Source organism: Atractosteus spatula, chromosome 22, assembly GCF_055471065.1.
Source record: "Atractosteus spatula isolate fAtrSpa1 chromosome 22, fAtrSpa1.hap1, whole genome shotgun sequence".
In the NCBI taxonomy this organism is placed as follows: domain Eukaryota; kingdom Metazoa; phylum Chordata; class Actinopteri; order Semionotiformes; family Lepisosteidae; genus Atractosteus; species Atractosteus spatula.
Genome location: NC_142727.1, coordinates 1,781,844 through 1,800,277, shown reverse-complemented (window position 1 = coordinate 1,800,277; position 18,434 = coordinate 1,781,844). Strand labels below are relative to the sequence as shown.

Sequence of the window (18,434 nt, the reverse complement as noted above, 5' to 3'; positions counted from 1 at the left end):
AAGGGCAATACTGAAATGCATCTTAGAGCGATGTTAACGATTGACCTAGACCCTGGGTTCCCAGACCTGTCCTACTGTAGGTATTCACATCGCCCTGCAGATTTCTGTCCCACCTGAGCACTTAATGAAATAATAGACCTACATTACGTGCAGAACGGTAAAATGATTTTACCAGCCGAATTAAGGGGGATATTGAGGGAGTGCAAACCCTGAGTGGAATTTTGCAAAGACCCATTCTCCTAAATGCTGATGAGGTTAGCGTAAAGTATTCTTGAGCGATAAAACTTGTTTTGCTGTTCAGAAGCGATATTCAGGTTGCATACAGTATCACCAACACGCTGCTTTTGCCAGGCTGTTTGCACAAATCGCACATTTCGCGCCGAGCGCATTGTTTAGTAGGATAGGGGAAATCAGCGTATCGAGAGTCGAAATTCTTAAAATACGCACGTCGTAATGTTAAACGGATCACACGGCTCCTTAGTGCCTGCGTACTCGGACGGAGGAGAGAGAGAAGCGCCTGCAGTCAGAGCGGCCGGACTCATACAGTCAGCAGGTTGAATTTCATTGGTGCAGAGTATAGCCAACAGAAGCTACTTACAGCTACTGTAAATAAGAGGGAGGGGGTGTAGGAAGGGATGAGCTTTCATTGCTGTTTGCAAAGTCCGTAAAAGAGCATTTATGATTTGTCCCTTATGGCTGATCTGTTTCCCGGTTTCTACGTTCTTAAGTAAGACCAATTTATTTTGCCTTGCGTACTTGTGATGTAACGGTTGTCAGGAACAAAGCTTCACTATTGCACTATGCACGAATTAATCCGTGTTTCCCTCATGAGTTACGATATTTCTGCTTCTTGTAATACAGTTATAGGAGTGTCGCGTCATACACAAGCTCATAGCAAACTGCGGAGCTTAAAGGAGTTTGTTTTCCATATTCGCATACACTGTGCGCGTTACCCTCGACATGTGCTTGCATGTGAATGTTTAACTCGCTTAGGAGTTACATGGCGTTTCTCCCGAATTGTGCTCTTACACTGATGGAGCAAAGTTGTGGTCGTCTGGCGAGCCATTTTTTGCAATCGATCTATATCATTTCTGAAAGACGGAACATGTTTTCATGCGCAAAAGACCTCCGTTCAGTACAGAGAGAAGGGAATGCGGCTCATCTCGCCTGTTTGGAAGTTAGCAGGTAACCAAAAAATCTCACTCTGTTGTTCCCAGAAAGAAGCCAGGGTAAGAGTAAGGCTGTGCGTGTTGCTCCATTCTCCCACAACTCTTTGGGTAAAGAAATGTTTCCTTTGCTCGATTCAAATGCACCTTGAGTTAAGTCACACACAGCTCCTCCTCACTCTCTTTCTAAAGGAGTCTTTAGAACAAACTTCAGCTTTTATTATCAGATATTGCTTTCCATACATTCTAAAAAATGTCATTACAACGTCCTTTGTTCTGATCACGTGGCAGACAGCAGTTTCAAAACCTCTGTTAAAAAATCTCAAAGGGCTTATAAAACCTCAAATAAAGGTATTTCAGCAATTCCACTATATTCTAAATAAGCGAGTTGAAAATTTGTCAAGAAATAAAAGTGGTAGTTTTACGAAACTGCTCTAGTCCTTTGTTAGAAGCATCGTTTCCTGGAGTGTGTTACTGACACTGCCCAAAGAGCAGAATAAATCATATTTATTTTAATATCGCAGACGTCCTTTTTATCGTGATAGCTTGCCACCAGTCTTGAGAATATTTCTTACACACGATTCTTATTTTTACTGATGTTTTACATCCATTTATGTTTGAAATACACGACAAAGGGCCGGATGAGCACTGCCTTTCGAGTGCTCTGTTGTCGGATTTTGGGCATTTCTGTCACAATTCCCATTCACATACGGCTGAAATGCCAGCGTTAATTAAAGAGCAGAGGATTTTCTCCGTTTTGCGTGTATTTGATCATCGTTTCGGTGTAGTTGTGAGGATTACGGGGCAGTTTTGTGCGGGGAGAAAACACAAGTGCGAGCGGGCTGTGCGGAGCGGAGCTGCAGCAGCAGCGGTTGAGTCTCCACGGTTCTCATGCGGCCTTGAAGTCCCGCCTGCGCGCGGAGCCGCAGACAGTCCGACAGCAGACAGAGACGCAGCGATGGCAGAAGAAGTCGCTCCGGCCCCCGCCGCCGCGCCGGCCAAGGCGCCCAAGAAGAAGAGCGCCGCCAAGCCCAAGAAAGCGGGCCCCAGCGTGGGAGAGCTCATCCTGAAGGCCGTGTCCGCCTCCAAGGAGCGCAGCGGCGTGTCCCTGGCCGCCCTGAAGAAGTCCCTGGCGGCCGGCGGCTACGACGTGGAGAAGAACAACTCCCGCGTCAAGCTGGCCATCAAGAGCCTGGTGACCAAGGGCACCCTGGTGCAGACCAAGGGCACCGGCGCCTCGGGCTCCTTCAAGCTCAACAAGAAGCAGGCGGAGACCAAGACCAAGCCCGTGAAGAAAGCCGCCGCCGCCGCCAAAGCCAAGAAGCCGGCGGCCAAGAAACCCGCAGCGGCTAAGAAGCCAGCGGCCGCCAAGAAGCCCAAGAAGGCGGCGCCCAAGAAGCCGGCGGCCGCCAAGAAGTCGCCCAAGAAAGCCGCGAAGCCCGCAGCGGCCAAGAAGGCGACCAAGAGCCCCAAGAAGGCCAAGAAGCCCGCGGCGCCTAAGAAGGCGAAGAGCCCGAAGAAAGCCAAGGCAGCGAAGCCCAAGGTGGCCAAACCCAAGACGGCCAAAGCTAAGAAAGCGGCTCCCAAGAAGAAGTGAGCGATCGACCCCCGAGTTAGTTTCCTACAAACCCAAAGGCTCTTCTAAGAGCCACCAGCCCTTCCGAGAGAGCGCAGACTTTCCCTTTTCACCGCTTGAAAGCGCCGGTTCGCTCGATGGGGGGAATAGTTATTTTACACAATGGGGGGTATTGAGTTTTAGCGATTAAAGTATCCTTTTTCTTGAAACTGAAATGCGATATTTAGTCGAACTGAGTAAAATATTGTTCAAATGTAAATACTATTGCAAATAATGGGTGCATAGGGAAGGTTTTGTAGAATTATAAGGGGGCCTTTTCGTTAAGAATGAAACTTTCTAATCGTCACTGAGCAACGCTGTGACTCCTTGTATCTCATCACCAACAATGAGGTGAAATGTTACACTGTTACATTGCCCGTAGGTTTTCATTAGTGTGTGACTTGCAATTCGTGACTGCTAGTCTCGCAGCTATAGCGGACATGTGAAAAGGCGTAACGTGACAACTTGATCACTATAAGAGCGACAACGGTGACTTTTCAATACTGAGCCCTCGCAGGCGGGTGATCCAGATTCTTATGGGAGTTGAGCTTAATTCCACTCAAGGTAGCGTGTTAAGACATAGTTACTGAGAGTCAGATGGCGGTGAAATTCACTAAAATATACTTTCTAAAGCATGAAAATGACCGATTAAGCAGTGTGTTTTGCACATTATCTGTTGTAGTTTTGCTAATCGCCTGTTGTTCTGCACATGGCCTGTTGTCTCTGTCTTTCTTTTCTTATGCAACTGTATTGTTGTTTTTTACCACTTACCGTCTGAGAGGTAGCTAAATAGCATTTCGCTATTCCATATACCTGTGTATGAATATAATGAAAATAAGCTTGAAATTGAAAACAAATATTGGTCCTTCGCTCGGCAGCAGAGCCGCGCTCTGTGTTCAGAGTCCGAATTTCCCTCCTGCCTGTTGATTGGTCGAGACCGAGAGCGCTGGGTGGCAACACTGATCTCTGATTGGGTGTAGAGCTTGTTCCCGTCCAACCAATCAAATTCAGCCGCGACTCTTCAAAAGCGGGGCGGCAGACAACTTGTGATCATTGTTGTCACATTTCTTCAGACAAGCTTGATAGTGCAAGATGAGCGGTAGAGGAAAGACCGGCGGTAAGGCCAGAGCCAAGGCCAAGACTCGCTCTTCTAGGGCCGGACTGCAGTTCCCTGTGGGCCGTGTCCACCGCCTGCTGCGCAAGGGAAACTATGCCGAGCGGGTCGGCGCCGGAGCCCCGGTGTATCTGGCCGCGGTGCTGGAGTACCTGACCGCCGAGATCCTGGAGCTGGCTGGCAACGCCGCCCGGGACAACAAGAAGACCCGCATCATCCCCCGGCACCTGCAGCTCGCCGTCCGCAACGACGAGGAGCTGAACAAGCTGCTGGGCGGCGTGACCATCGCGCAGGGCGGCGTGCTGCCCAACATCCAGGCGGTGCTGCTGCCCAAGAAGACCGAGAAGCCGGTCAAGAGCAAGTAAACAGCCCGGCAGAGACCCCGACTGACCCCGAACACAAAGGCTCTTTTAAGAGCCACCCACAGCCTCTTGAAAAGAGCGATTTCTGTTTTTATTAATATAAGTGCAATATACATTTATAAATAGGTCGGAGCACGTGTTTTTGTTCCTCAGTGGTGTCTGTGGCTCCGTATCACAGCCGCTGTGTGGACGAGCGATTTCTGTTGCGCTCCCAATACAGTTCATACGATCATTTTCTTTGTTCCGTTCGTTCAGGTAGATTTTCACCTTTTAATTATAAACCGAGCAGAACAAACTGGGTTCCCTATAGTACTTGTAATGGGGTTTAGAAGATTGTTCTCTTAATTCACATTATTCTATCATTTACATTAGTGTATAACGAGCTTTTTACCCCGAGCTGCAGAGTTGAACAGAAATCGGGGTCCCTCAGCACAGCACTCCTCCCCTGAGTCACAGGATGCGCTTTTACACTGTAACATATGTTTGATTTAACTTCATTATAGTAGGATTACACTATTTCATGATTTAATGGAAGTATATTCTTGTCCTACATTATTATAGTTAAAAGTAATAAAGGTTCTTGCCAGGTTATTGATTTCTAGGTATAAAAACGCCTTTATACTTTGACTTGATCAAACAAAGAGGATTGGAGAGGGTGTATGAACTGCGCGCTCCTTCTCAAACGATCCAATCAGCGAGAGGGTCCCGGGGCCGTTCAGCCAATCAGGACGGGGCTGCCTGCGCATATAAACCCGAGTGCCGGCAGCACCTCTCACTACAGTGCTGATTGTGAAGAGCAGCGAGGAAGATGGCGAGAACCAAGCAGACCGCTCGCAAGTCCACCGGCGGCAAGGCGCCCAGGAAGCAGCTGGCCACCAAGGCTGCCCGCAAGAGCGCCCCCGCCACCGGCGGCGTGAAGAAGCCCCACCGCTACAGGCCCGGCACCGTGGCTCTGCGGGAGATCCGCCGCTACCAGAAGTCCACCGAGCTGCTGATCCGCAAGCTGCCTTTCCAGCGCCTGGTGAGAGAGATCGCCCAGGACTTCAAGACCGACCTGCGCTTCCAGAGCTCCGCCGTCATGGCTCTGCAGGAGGCCAGCGAGGCTTACCTGGTGGGGCTCTTCGAGGACACCAACCTGTGCGCCATCCACGCCAAGAGGGTGACCATCATGCCCAAAGACATCCAGCTGGCCCGCCGCATCCGCGGGGAGCGCGCTTAGACACGGACCGCCCGCTGCAGGATCTTTCCCCTTGAACACAAAGGCTCTTTTCAGAGCCACCACAACACTCGAGAGGGTTGAATATTTCCATTATAGTCTACGAAACACAATTCTCGTTTGGTCAGCTCATCAGTGAAATCCGTACTGAGAAGCGGTTTTCTAGCCCCTCGTGTAAAAGCCCTTTCGCGCACGACTACACTGCTGCAGTTACCCACCGACACGTCATCCCTTTTGCTCTACATCTGTTTTTCAGCCTTCATATCTAAATTTGAAAGTTTAAGTGCATGAGATTATTTCAATGATACAAGAACGACTGACATTTATACTGCAGTACAGATCTGTGAGGACCACTGTGCTCTAACTAGCCATGAACCTCAGACAGTCCATGTGATAGAGATTTCAAAGACATGATTTAAGAACGTGTGTACAGTCAGTCAGTTACTTTAGGTGGAACATTTCGTTTTAAGCGTTTATAAGACGTCCTTATATAAAATATATTTGGCATTTTTAACAGCTGGATTGTTTATTCAATGCTACAAAGGGGGTGGAGAACGAAATATGTACTGCTACACGATGAATGCTTTATGTCAGCTATTCATGACCCTCATACACAGTAGTACACTACATTTTCCATTCCGAATTCTGTGTTTTTGTGTTGTGCGCGGAATTAGATCTAAATCTACACGAGAATATTACAGCACCGCGGGTCGCATCAACATGAACATTGAATACTCGAGGTCTGTCCTCTGCAGCGCTGCTGTGGGAGAGAGCTCACGGCAGGGAAGGGGTTCATGTGCAGTCTGGGCTGCTGCTGCAGTCGGAGAGGAGGCGGAGTCAGTGCGGTTCTGGTCTCAAGCAGGTCCGCTCTCAGGCTTGAAAAGAGAAGCGCCGCGGCTGCAGCCCAGCAGTGTGTGTCGTGTTCACAACTGATAACTAGAACATGTCTGGAAGAGGCAAAGGCGGAAAGGGACTCGGGAAAGGAGGCGCTAAGCGTCACCGCAAGGTTCTCCGCGACAACATCCAGGGAATCACCAAGCCCGCCATCCGCCGCCTGGCTCGCCGTGGGGGAGTGAAGCGGATCTCCGGGCTGATCTACGAGGAGACCCGCGGGGTGCTGAAGGTGTTCTTGGAGAACGTCATCCGCGACGCCGTCACCTACACCGAGCACGCCAAGAGGAAGACCGTCACCGCCATGGACGTGGTGTACGCGCTGAAGCGCCAGGGCCGCACCCTGTACGGCTTCGGAGGCTGAACAGGAGCGGAGCTGCACTGCCGGACCGGACCCCGACGTATCAACCCAAAGGCTCTTTTAAGAGCCACCTACCTTTTCAGAAGAGAGCTGAAATCTTTGTGCTAGTCTGTGGAATGAAATTGTGCTTTGAAAGTCTAACTCGAAATGTAATCGCAGACCAGGTTGATTATCCTGTCGTAATGCGCAGTACGGAGCGAGCTGTAGGTGAATCTGGTAGTTAATGGAATAACGTTACGTGATGAAACACGTTTCCCTGCCCATAGTTTTCATCCCCATCACTCGCAGTGCTACATGCTTTGCGCTTCTTTCAATAAGACATTTACAGCGCGCCCATTAGACGTGTTCAAAATGGTAGAAAATTGCAATGAGGTCATGGGAACCGAATGGGGTTCAGCTTCTAAACGTTTTGTTTCTCACGCACGCTTTATGGGTTTTAAGAAAGGAAGCGGGCTGCTCAGCGGGAGGACGAGAGGAAGGCGCACGGAGCGCTTGAGTTCCTCTTCATTCGCCAAGAGCCCTTCTCGTTACACTCATTCTGTAGGAAGGGTTCGTGAGCTCGGACTCATTTGAAAGCAGTGCCAAAGCTCAAATGCGCTGCTATACAAGACCCTGTTGCAGTTAACCTGCAAATTACGCTCTTTATCTAGGTTTTTAGGATTCATGTATATATATTTGGAAGGGTTTAAGTGCATTAAATGATCCAATATCTCCAAAACTGCTTTGGACTCCCACGTTAACACAAATCGCTGAGTAATGAGAGTAGGATTTCAGAAAATCTCCACAAAGCTGTTGGTGATTTTAAGGTTGCCTAGAATATCACCAGGAGTCCCTTTGACTCCAAGTTTACACAAATCGCATGTTTTACGCCGATCACATTTTTTTCTAGGGTAGAGGACATCAGCGTAATGAGAGTCGGATTTCAGAAAATCTGCACGTAGTGCTAAACGGATCACACGGCCCTTTGTTCCTGTGTGCGCGGGCGGAGGGGAGAGAGAGGCGCCTCGAGTCAGAGCGAGCGGCTCGGGCGCTCAGCCGTTTGAATTTCATTGGCGCAGAGCGCAGCCAATAGGAGAGCAGCTCTCTCGCTGACCAATGAGCCGCCTTCTGAGCTGAGCGAGCTGATTTGCATGCGTCCGCTATAAATAGGGGGCTGCAGGAGGCGTGTGTTTTTATTACTGTCTGTACAGTGAGTCGTGTGACGAGATGCCTGAACCAGCGAAATCCGCTCCCAAGAAGGGCTCCAAGAAAGCCGTGACCAAGACTGCCGGGAAAGGCGGCAAGAAGCGCAGAAAGACCAGGAAGGAGAGCTACGCCATCTACGTGTACAAGGTGCTGAAGCAGGTGCACCCGGACACCGGTATCTCGTCGAAGGCCATGGGCATCATGAACTCGTTCGTCAGCGACATCTTCGAGCGCATCGCCGGCGAGGCCTCCCGCCTGGCGCACTACAACAAGCGCTCCACCATCACCTCCCGGGAGATCCAGACCGCCGTGCGCCTGCTGCTGCCCGGAGAGCTGGCCAAGCACGCCGTGTCCGAGGGCACCAAGGCCGTCACCAAGTACACCAGCTCCAAGTAAACCCGGCCCGCCCGTCCCGGATCTACGAACCCAAAGGCTCTTTTAAGAGCCGCCCACATACTCGAGAAGGGGCACTAGACCTTTTTTTGTGTGCATGTTATTACTTTATCCGAAATACTGAAGCGCTTTTGAGCTGCGCTTATTAAACGTAAATCTGTTTTGGACAGAACAGGCTGTATATTTCGTGTTGTGTAGTTTTATGCAGACTTTCCGTTTACGTTTAATATTTCAGGCTGTCTGAAGGACGTATTGGTTGCATAATCTGAATATGCATTTTCAGGAAGTGTGATTTATGTCTAATTATTAGGGATTTCACGCCAAATAACGCGAACACCGGTGCTGTTCGTGCCTATCGGCTCTCCGGCAGGGAAGAGGTTAATGTTTCTGCTGCTGCACGAGTCAGAGAAGGAGGGATCGTGTCTCAACCAGGTCCGCTTGCATGTTTTCTCCTTTTTATTTTTAGTTTGTTTTAACGATTAGAAATTTACAACTGCGTCTAAATCCTGTTATTATATGGTCGCATGTTTTTAGGCAGTATAAATCGTGCGAGCTTCCATGAAACAGCCTCCATGTCTGACCTGAAACAATTATTTCGGATCTTAATGAAGCGAAACACAAGTCTCAGTTTTTAAGTTGCTGTTTATCTTGAGATGGAGTATGTTTTGGAAATGCAGGGTATTGAGGTGTTTCTGTGGATTTTAGGTATTACTATTTTACAAGTATTTTCTATAGAAAACAGAAGAATCACATACAGTAAAAATGTCAAACTGACCCTATGTTGTGAAGGCTTTATTTCGAAAGATAGATACTTTATTGATCCCTTGAGGGAAATTGCAGTGCAACAGCAGCTTAACACAGTCAACACAGCACAGTGTAACGAAGGATACAATAATAATAATAATGCAGTACAATCAGTGCACTAAGAAGAGTTACTGACAGTCCCAAACACACAAAGACCAAACCAGAACAGTACACAGAAAAGTTGTATCGCACAATATAAATATAAATGTATTACACAAGTCCCTGGCATATATTGCACAAAACGGGAAAAAGAAAATATTTTAAAGAAATAATTAAATATTCAAATTCTTTTTGGGAGAAAAAGCAGTCGCTTTGACTGAGAAACAGTTACAGGACCGATAGAAAAGTATCTCCCTGTTTGTAAGGTTACAGCTGAACCAGGGCGGAGCTCCTGGGTGCAGAGACCACGAGTGTCCAGCAGAGGGAGCAGGAGAGAGTGGATCGGGACACGCTAAGGGGAGAAAAGCAGGACACGCTTGTCTGGAAAACAAGGCAAATGTCTTTAAAATAAGAACTGCAGTCCACACGATTTCAGCTGTGGATCTCTGGTGAGTTAAATGATTTCTTCTTGCTGTCTGATAGCGGTTTTAGTGTCGGGTCATTAATAAATATTAAACGGAACGCAAGTTAAAGGAGTGAATTTAATTTGCTCCTTTAATTTACCTTGAGCCTTCCTGGTTTTAAAATCTATATGAAATGGTGCAGAGGACTGAGGAAGAGACGAACTCGAAATGCAGTTCAGATATTCGAGAAAGGAGCGGCGTTTTTACATCGACTGTAAACGTTTTAAAAAGAAAGATTTCAAGAGTTTGCTCACAGACTTGGATGTGAATGTTTTGCTGTAAAGGGATTATGTGTCTTTCCCTGCTCTCACGTCCTGGGGGCCCGTAAAATTCGGAAAGATTAGATGTTAGTCCGAAACTATAATATTTGTATGGATTTCTCTATTCCGTAAAACAAATAATTACCTGTCAGAACTCTACAAAGTTTCAGAAAAGCACAGATTTAATAATATCCAAACCATCAAAAAAATATTCGGAACCTTTCTCCAGTCATATAAAATGTATTCTCCAGGCTGTTTTCACTGGTAAATATGTTCCTCATGAGGATGGTTAGCTCTTGTCCTGCAGCACAGTTCCAGGGTATTACAGTGAGAACAGTGATTATCCAGGGTATTCCAGCTCACTGTTCCTTGTGGGTATTAGAGGTCAGAGGGCTCTGCCCCAGCTCTTAAATCACTGCGTCAAACCCATTCATCTGCACTCTTCTCTGCTAGAGTTCTGAGGGCTTTGCCCCAGCGCAGTGTTGAAGATCCCTGTCTGGGGTGGTGTTTTCAACACCCTCATACGCAAATCTACCCGTGAGAATGTGCTGTTCTTGTGCTCGGGTTCAACTATTTACAAGTATTATCATTCTTTGAGTCCTTTTGGTGGGCATAAATATTTCATTGCTTTGATTTCAGCTTTCCTGGAATTACAACCTTGCATTGAAAACGCCCAAAAAATATATTTCAAATGAAAACAGCAGGCAATTTCTTTCTCCTCTGACATAAGCGCCAGACACAGTATCAGTCATTGCAAAGCTCCCCAGAACAAAACAAAAACATGTTATTTGCCGGTGAGGGTCTTGAGCACTTCCCACCCCTGTAAAACAGAGCCCAGCTGCCCACAGATATCCCCAGTCCTCTCTGGTGTCTGATTTCAACTTTGTAAAGCCAGTGCTGTAACCCTGTCTGTAGATGGTACTGTACTTGACCTTCAGTCTATATTGAAAAACTTGGCGGTGATACTTGATTCAGGCTTGACATTCGACCCACAGGTACAGCATATTGTCAAAACCTCTTTCTTTCACCTCAGAAATATGGCTTGACTACATCTTATGTGACCACTAACTGTTGCTGAAAAGCTGATCAACACATTTGTACTTGTGATTTCTGTGCTGTAGTTTTTCTCAGAAGAGTTAGGGTAGGGTGAAAAGAAAGAGAGTCCAGCTCTCAGAAGAGTTTGGGCAGGCGGAGAGGGGAGTGTGAGTACAGCTGTGATTTCTGTGCTGTAGTTTTTCTCAGGCGAGTTTGGGAAGGTTGAGAGAAGTGGAAGAGTACTTGTGATTTCTGTGCTGTAGTTGGTCTCAGATGAGTTTAGGGAGGCGTGAGAGGATTAAGAGTTCTGCTGTGATTACTGTGCAGTAGTTTGTCTCAGAAGAGATTGGGGAGGGTGAGAGGGTGTGAGAGTTCAGCTGTGATTTCTGTGCTGTAGTTTTTCTCAGTAGAGTATGGCGAGCTGTGATTTCTGAGCTTGATTTGTATTTTATCTGAGACGAGTTTGGGCAGGGTGAGTTGGGGGTGAGAGTTCAGCTGTGCTTCCTGAGTGTAGTTTGTCTACGATGTGTTTGGATAGGCTGAGGGATTGAAAGTCCAGTTGTGACTTTTTGTGTGTGCTGTATTTTGTTTTAGAACAGTTTGGGGAAGAGTGAGAGGAGGTGTGTCCATTTGTGAATTCTGTGCTGTAGTTAGTCTCAGAATAGTCTGGGGAGGAGTGAGAGTCTAGGTCTGATTTCTGTCCTGTAGTTTGTGTCAGAAGAGTTGGGGGATACAGTATAGGCACTGAGAGCACAATGTGTCCCTCTGTACTGTTGTCCCCCCTGGGTATACATTACTGCACAGAGCCAACAGGTACCAGTCCGCTGGTGTATACATTACTGCACAGAGCACCAACAGGTACCAGTCCGCTGGGGTATACATTACTGCACAGAGCCAGCAGGTACCAGTCCGCTGGGGTATACATTACTGCACAGAGCCAACAGGTACCAGTCCGCTGGGGTATACAGTACATTACTGTACAGAGCTGCAGCATTGCCAGGTGGGCTAATTGAACCCAGAGCCCCAGTGCTGTGAGGTTGCAATTCTAGCCACTCTACCAGCATGCTGCCCTCACTATCGGCTCATAATCCTTAATTTTTCTTCACCCTGACTTCTGAAGTTACAGCTCTGACTGCCTTCGGTAAGACTTCATGTTCCTCCCAGGTGAAGCCGTGTCTCCGGCTCTGTGCAGCGTCGTGACCCAGCGCTGTGTGACAGGTGTGCTGGCAGAGAGCAGAGACCCCTCTCATCTGAAGATCTCATGAAGCAGCCACTTACAGGCCCAGGTAAGACACTGCTTGACAGCTTTATAGCTGCTCATCAAGTAACTTCATATCAGCACTGGAGCATAATGTTGATTGTGTGATGAGAAGATTCAGCAGAATATATTTAAAGGAAATGGTCAAACCTGTAGATCAGTGGAAGAACAGATACAGATTTCAACAAGTTCACAAATTTGGGGAAACTTCTGTTGGAAAAAGCTGACATTTATTCATGCATCCTAAAGTTCAAACGCATCAAAAAGGAAGCAGTTCACAGTGTTGGAGGTTGTGTGGAGAGCAAGTAGAGACTCATTTACACATAATCCTGTCCTGCCTGGAAATTCAACAATACAGGAAACCTCTACATGAACCCTTAATAATATAGTGAACCTAAACACGCTGTTCCCGTCTCCCTGGTGTGTTTGAGTAGTTTTACTTTTGATTACTTGGAAGTAAAGGGTAGATTTATACTAGGCAATCCTTTAGCTGCCAGTAAGACAACAATCACAAGAAACTGGGTTTACTGGAAAGCCCCCAACATGTGAACAGTGGATCAGTGCTGTGAGGGAGATTTCCATCAAGAAAAAGAACAGCTTTCTCTCAGGTTACAGGCAGAGAGGTTTAGCAGATACTGGTGAGCCTGGATTGGATTTACAGCCTCACTCAAACCTGATTTCATTTGGTGAAGGAAGATGAACCAGTTTTCCAGTGTGGATTACGAGCTGTCTGTTGTGTTTTTACTGACTAGTTAGATTTCCTCCATCTGTACTGGCACAGTGTAGAGAGTTAACCACGTGGAAAAGCATGTCACTGTCAGATGGAGGAGGACAATTGCTGTGTCGTGTTTAGGCTTTATGTGTGTATCCTCTTGTTGGTGAATAAAAAGCCTGTGAGAATAACCTTTGGAAGTTCTCCGCTGTAATTCCAGGTGGTGTGGGAATTCTGCAGTTCTGTTCTGTTGGAGGCAACAATACTGATAGGACTACTATACCTTCAGCACTTCACTCAGAGGATTAAAACATTTGCCTCAAAAACTCAGCATGTAACCTAGGCGTCATATTAAAGGCTCTCGTGTAATTCTCATGTTAAAACAGTATCGATAACATGCTTCCTACAATTAAGAAATATTGCAAAACTAAGGCAGATTCTCTCCACTCAAGACACAGAGAAAGTAATACTGTACATGCTCTTGTATACAGCAGGTTAGACTACTGCAAAGCCCTACTATCAGGGAGCACCCACCACTCTTTCATCACCTTACAGCGAATTCAGAATGCAGCAGCTGGAATTGTTACTAGGAGCAGAAAGTATGACCAATATAACCCCCATGCTTAGCTCTCTTCATTGGATTCCTGTCAGGTACAGGGCGGACTTCAAAATCCTTCTACTTCCTTACAGGGCTCTCCGAGGTCAGGCACCTGTCCGTCTAATGGAACTTATTCATGTTTACCATCCAAGTCAGCCGGTTAGATCACAGAATGCAGGTCTTCTTCGTATTCCGCGCATTAATAAAAAAAACAGTTGGGGGTAAAGCCTTTAGATACAGGGCCCCTCACTTATGAAAGCCCATGTTCGGGACGCCGAGTCGATCTCAGTATTCAAATCCAAACTGAAGACCTATTACTTCAGCCTAGCCTGCTCACACCTTACATTATAGCCTGCTGCAACCATGGCTGCTGGTGCTGCTGTACATGCCATTGTGTGTCTCTGTGTTGGCCCACCAGGTAGCTACATCTGTTCTGACCAAACTATCCTATTCTCCTCCCCACATGTCTGGATGGCGCCCGGGCTGGGTACCATCTGAGTTGGATGCTGCATCACTGCCTTGGATCCAAGAGGGACATCGTGGATGTAGCTATCGTTTACGAGGATTTTGCTGGTCTACAGAGATCTGCATGGAGTACTGACATATAGAAGACATGATGGATGGATTCATACCTTCATTCATTTCTCCCTTTTTTAATTGTATAATTTTAGCATTTAGGGGTGTGGCAGACAGTTGACCTTGGACCCCTACAGGTTTCTTTTCTCCTTACTGAGGAGTTTGTGGTTCCTCTCCTCCGTTGTCTTCTGGTCTTTTCTGTTCTGTATTCACAACATTTACGGTCACTTGTTTTGTTAAGTGCCTTGGGGCAACCTTGTTGTGAAAGGCGCTATGTAAAAATGCATTGAATTGAATTCTGCGAGCCACCCGTGACTCCGCCGGTGTCGGAGCGCAGAGGCTGTCCAGGGGTGCAGCTGGGACCCCAAGTCCACACACAGGTTCAATGTGTTCTGCTGCAGTGAGACCTGAGTCTGCCAGGGGTCAGAGGTCAAGAGCTCCAGGGGCTCTCTGACCGGGACTCTCCAGCTCCCTGTACCCCTGACAGAGGAGGCTTGAAGCTGGGAGACAGTGGGGTCCCACTCTGGGGTCTGTGGGGCCTGGGGGAGCGGTCAGCCGTCACCCCTCCTCTTGGTGGGGGAGCTTGTTGCCTTGATAGTTCATTCTGGCTTCACTTGCAAGGTGCACAACCCTCTTCTCCCTGACCTAACGCCCCACTGCCCGGAGGTGTGTTGCTGTGCTGACTGCTGTCTGAGGATCAGAGCGCCATCTGTCCTCCCAATCCCAATGCCTGCAGCCCCTCCTCTGGAGAGGGTTGTGAGGAAGCCCTTCCCTCCTCTTGGACCCCCAGCTCCTCTCTCTCTGTGGTCTGAGCTTCCTGATTGATGCCCTCTCCTCCCACAGGAGCTGATAACACCACGTCCATGATTAACTGCTGCCCTATTCCTGTGAGCTGTGGTGGCAGGTTTATTGGTTTATCTGGGGGAGGGAAGAAGCACAGTGCCAACAGAGCACCAGCTGAAGTCACACATGAGCCCAGAAGTGTCTGAATAAAAGAACTGGGGTTTCATTTTTTACCTCTTTATTAACTGAACACTGCTTTTCCCTTTTCAAGTTCCACGAAGGAGAAGACACTCAGTTCTCCTGTGTATCACAACTCTGCACGAAGTGGAGAGGTGATTGCTCTGCTGGGGTGTTTCCTGCAGGCAGCGACAGCAGATGCAGCTCCAGTACTCCAGCTCCTGCGGCTGGGACCCCAGTCTCCAATCGGGAAGCTGCAGGAGAGACTCTCCCCAGGGGAGACCTGGTCGCAGACATCAGGCCCTGCAGGGAAAAGCAGCAGCCTGGTCAGTTAGTATCAATCTCAGCCTCCACTGGCTGCTGACAGCTGGTGCTGGTTAGGGCTGCAGTCTTGCTAATCTACTGGACTGACAATAAACTGTTCCCATTGCTAAAGAAAAAAAAATATTGTAATAAAAATGAAACAATTCCCTGCGAGAGAAACCACAGCCCTTGTGTTTCTGGCCCTGCTTTTTTCCCTCCTCTCCCAGGGGTGCAGGAAGTACAGGAGCTGCTCCTGTCATCAAGGAGGTTCAGCTCTCTCAGGAACTAAGGCTGGGAGAAGGGAGGACCAGCTCCTCTCCCCACTGGCAGAGGGATGGAGTCCACAGCTCTCTCAGATCTGCTCCAGAGCTCAGACACTCCTACTACCAGACCTGAGGGCTTTAAGAAAAGGGTTCTAAGGGCTGTAGGCAGCCACTGTCATACAGTGCTGAACTACATTCATTCACCGTATTGATCAACAGTACATTCCAATTGCTGATTCTGTACTCAACCTGCCAACTGTAGGAGTTCTGTCTGCAGTGAAGTAGCAGGTGTTAGTAATGAAACAGCTCCAGCCAGGACAGCTGCCCTGGGGACGAGTGGAGAAGCAGCAGGAAGGTCAACAGTTCCTCCCCCAGCTAGAGTCCCTGGCAGCAGCTCTTCCCTGGAGAGGCTGAGCCCCCTCTGCTTGGCCAGGAGAAGCCACTGGGACACCCTCTGCTGGGCTGGCAGCTCTGGCCTTCCTCTCCTTCTCCAGGGGCACTAGGCAGGACCCCACTGGGCCTCTGGGGCACCACTGTCCACCCTCTTCTCTGGGACAGAGATACTCCCACACCGCTTCTAGACACTGGGCTCTGAGCTCCCCACTGCACTGGAGACCCTGGACTCACAGCAGACTCCTTCCTCTCCCCCTGCTGACCCTGACCTGGGACAGTCCAGCCCCTCCACAGCCCTGAGCTCAGGGTCCTGCAGGCTGGAGCCAGTCCTGTCCAGAGCACCAGCAGCTGCCACACCAGCTGGGCTCCTAGTTTAGAAAGAGCTCCACACCAGTCCCACCAGCAGCAGGGGGACTAGGCCACAGCCCTACACATGCTGTAGGGCTCTTGTCTCCTCCCTCTCAGACAGGGTGAGCTCCAGTACACTGCTGGCTCTCTTCTGGCCTGACTCCCTCTCCTGAGCCCCTGTGGGTCAGCTGTCCAGTCACAGGACTCCAGGTTGCAGCACCTCACATGACCACATGAGGCACTGTCTCACTGCTACCATCACACAGGGAAGATACTGGCTCCAGCAAAAGAAAAACCTGTAAAACCAAAAGGACAATAAAAAAAAAATACATTTAGAGGCTTAAACAAGAAAAACACAAATAACACCAAAAGGCTTTCACCAAGCAGCATTAGCAACTGCTTTCTTACCATGACCTGTCTATCCTGAATCCCACTGCTACTCCTTCCTGAGCCTCTGACACAGCTTTTATACACCTCAATCCCATGTGAAAATCCTCCCAGTCCAATCAGCCCTTCAGACAATCAGTGTCCACAGGTGCAGCTCTTGACACTGGAGAGTCTGAGTCCTGTTCTGCAAGCCTGCAGTGGCGCCACACTGTGGTCGGTCCTGTCTCAGGGCAGCCTGAAAGACGGGGACTGCGGGAGGAATATTGTCACATTCTCACAGAGGGAGATCTGCAGGGACTCAAGCAGGCAAAGACAGACAAGGGTGTCGATACACAGTGATCTTACTGACTGTTTCAGACAGGAGCTGTATCTGTTACAGCTGGAATGAGATGCAGGGAGTTTGACACGTACAGAGGGGTTTAGTCACAGTAATCAATACAGGATCAATTACGAAAGGATCAATACAGCCTTCAGCAATCTTGTAGAATGAGAGTTAGTTTACAACCTCCAGCTTTTATCCCCAATCTGTAAAACCGATCAGGGATTTCGAATCATAGCCTTAAAGTGACAGATCGCTGATCCAAACAGATCAATAGACACACGTGTGACAGGCAGGGACAGATTTCTCCAGGACTGTGTGAAATAATTCAGACAAACTGTTCTGAACTGTGGCAGAGAAGCACAGTCAACAGAATAGTGGCTGAAAGATCTGCAGGCAAACTGCTGTGGAAAACAAGTTCATTTCAACCACAGAGCCAGTGTGTCAGAACCAGCAGGTGATGGAGGAAGAAATAAAACTGATCTGAAGACAAAGAGAAGAACACAAAAACTGACAAACTGACACTAGAGTAAAAAATTTGTGTTGAGAACATGATTTCAGTCAGCACACTGCACTGAACCTGTTAGCTTTATGAAAACGTGTTCAGGAAGATCAGAGAGAGAGAGAGAGAGAGAAGTGTTCAGGCACCTTCAGCACAACATCCCACTGAGGCTCATTCAGAGCTGGTGAGGGTGTCAGTCTGAGACTCTTGACCTGGAGCTGGTGTCTGTTGTGTCACTGAGTATCAGGGCCAGGAGCTGGACTGGATACAGATGACATCGCGGTCAGTGGAGCACAGCTGGAAACTGAAAAGGGCTTCATTAAAACAGCCTCCATAGACACGTGTAGCAGTGTCTCCGCCTGGCGGCCACACTGTGAAATGTCACCTTCTGACATCGCTGACCACATTCTGACCACAGTGATGTGCGGTCTGTGCAGATATGGGTTCAATCCCCGAAGAAATGCTTTTGTAAAGCCCGAAACACAGTAGATCAGAAGAGATACTACTTTTAGAATTGCAAGAAGAGGAGGGATACCTTTTTAATTTTTCGATTTTTTTCGTTAACCGAAATTTTGCCAGATAAGTATGACCGCGGAGTTACTCCAGATTTGGCAGGAAGTATAGCTCACTCAGCTAAACCCCGACTCCTCCACATCTCTACCCCGGAGCCCCGGGTTCGAGACCCGCCTGGCTCGGCTGATATTTTTCTCTCGAGCTCAACTTGCGCTCTTATGATTGGCTGCTCTTACACCCACCTCTTCCACACGCTGATTGGACACTATTAACACTGAACCCCGCCCTTCACCACAGCCACACCCTCTGTCTCAGTCACCATGGTGACGGGACGCGT

The 18,434-nt window shown here is 48.3% G+C and overlaps 3 protein-coding genes, 1 long non-coding RNA gene and 1 pseudogene across 5 annotated transcripts; all 5 read left to right on the top strand.

Moving 5' to 3' along the window:
- Nucleotides 1-2,110: 2,110 nt before the first annotated feature.
- On the top strand, nucleotides 2,111-2,818 carry LOC148816474 (histone H1 pseudogene; annotated as a pseudogene). The gene has a single exon (XR_016094703.1). The product of XR_016094703.1 is annotated as a histone H1 pseudogene (transcript).
- Nucleotides 2,819-3,873: 1,055 nt separating this feature from the next.
- On the top strand, nucleotides 3,874-8,332 carry LOC148816471 (histone H2A-like). The gene is made up of 2 exons (XM_088940049.1): nucleotides 3,874-4,245; nucleotides 7,989-8,332. Exons 1-2 carry the CDS (start codon nucleotides 3,874-3,876, stop codon nucleotides 8,304-8,306), a joined length of 690 nt encoding a protein of 229 aa, XP_088796175.1. The 3' UTR covers nucleotides 8,307-8,332.
- On the top strand, nucleotides 5,066-5,476 carry LOC148816473 (histone H3). Its single transcript, XM_088940053.1, has one exon. It carries the CDS (start codon nucleotides 5,066-5,068, stop codon nucleotides 5,474-5,476), a length of 411 nt encoding a protein of 136 aa, XP_088796179.1.
- On the top strand, nucleotides 6,417-6,728 carry LOC148816472 (histone H4). The gene has a single exon (XM_088939856.1). It carries the CDS (start codon nucleotides 6,417-6,419, stop codon nucleotides 6,726-6,728), a length of 312 nt encoding a protein of 103 aa, XP_088795982.1.
- Nucleotides 8,333-8,613: 281 nt separating the features above from the next.
- Nucleotides 8,614-14,087, top strand: LOC148816470 (uncharacterized). The gene is made up of 4 exons (XR_016094705.1): nucleotides 8,614-8,735; nucleotides 9,473-9,655; nucleotides 12,130-12,251; nucleotides 14,064-14,087. It is a non-coding gene; the product is annotated as an uncharacterized LOC148816470 (long non-coding RNA).
- The last annotated feature ends 4,347 nt before the right edge of the window (nucleotides 14,088-18,434 follow it).

Bases quoted from the DNA above. Each gene is read 5' to 3' on its own strand.
- LOC148816471 (XM_088940049.1), top strand. From the start codon at position 3,874: ATGAGCGGTAGAGGAAAGACCGGCGGTAAGGCCAGAGCCAAGGCCAAG. The intron at 4,246-7,988 runs GTCAAGAGCAAG...GCCGTGACCAAG, and splicing joins CCAAGAAGACCGAGAAGCCG to ACTGCCGGGAAAGGCGGCAA.
- LOC148816473 (XM_088940053.1), top strand. From the start codon at position 5,066: ATGGCGAGAACCAAGCAGACCGCTCGCAAGTCCACCGGCGGCAAGGCG.
- LOC148816472 (XM_088939856.1), top strand. From the start codon at position 6,417: ATGTCTGGAAGAGGCAAAGGCGGAAAGGGACTCGGGAAAGGAGGCGCT.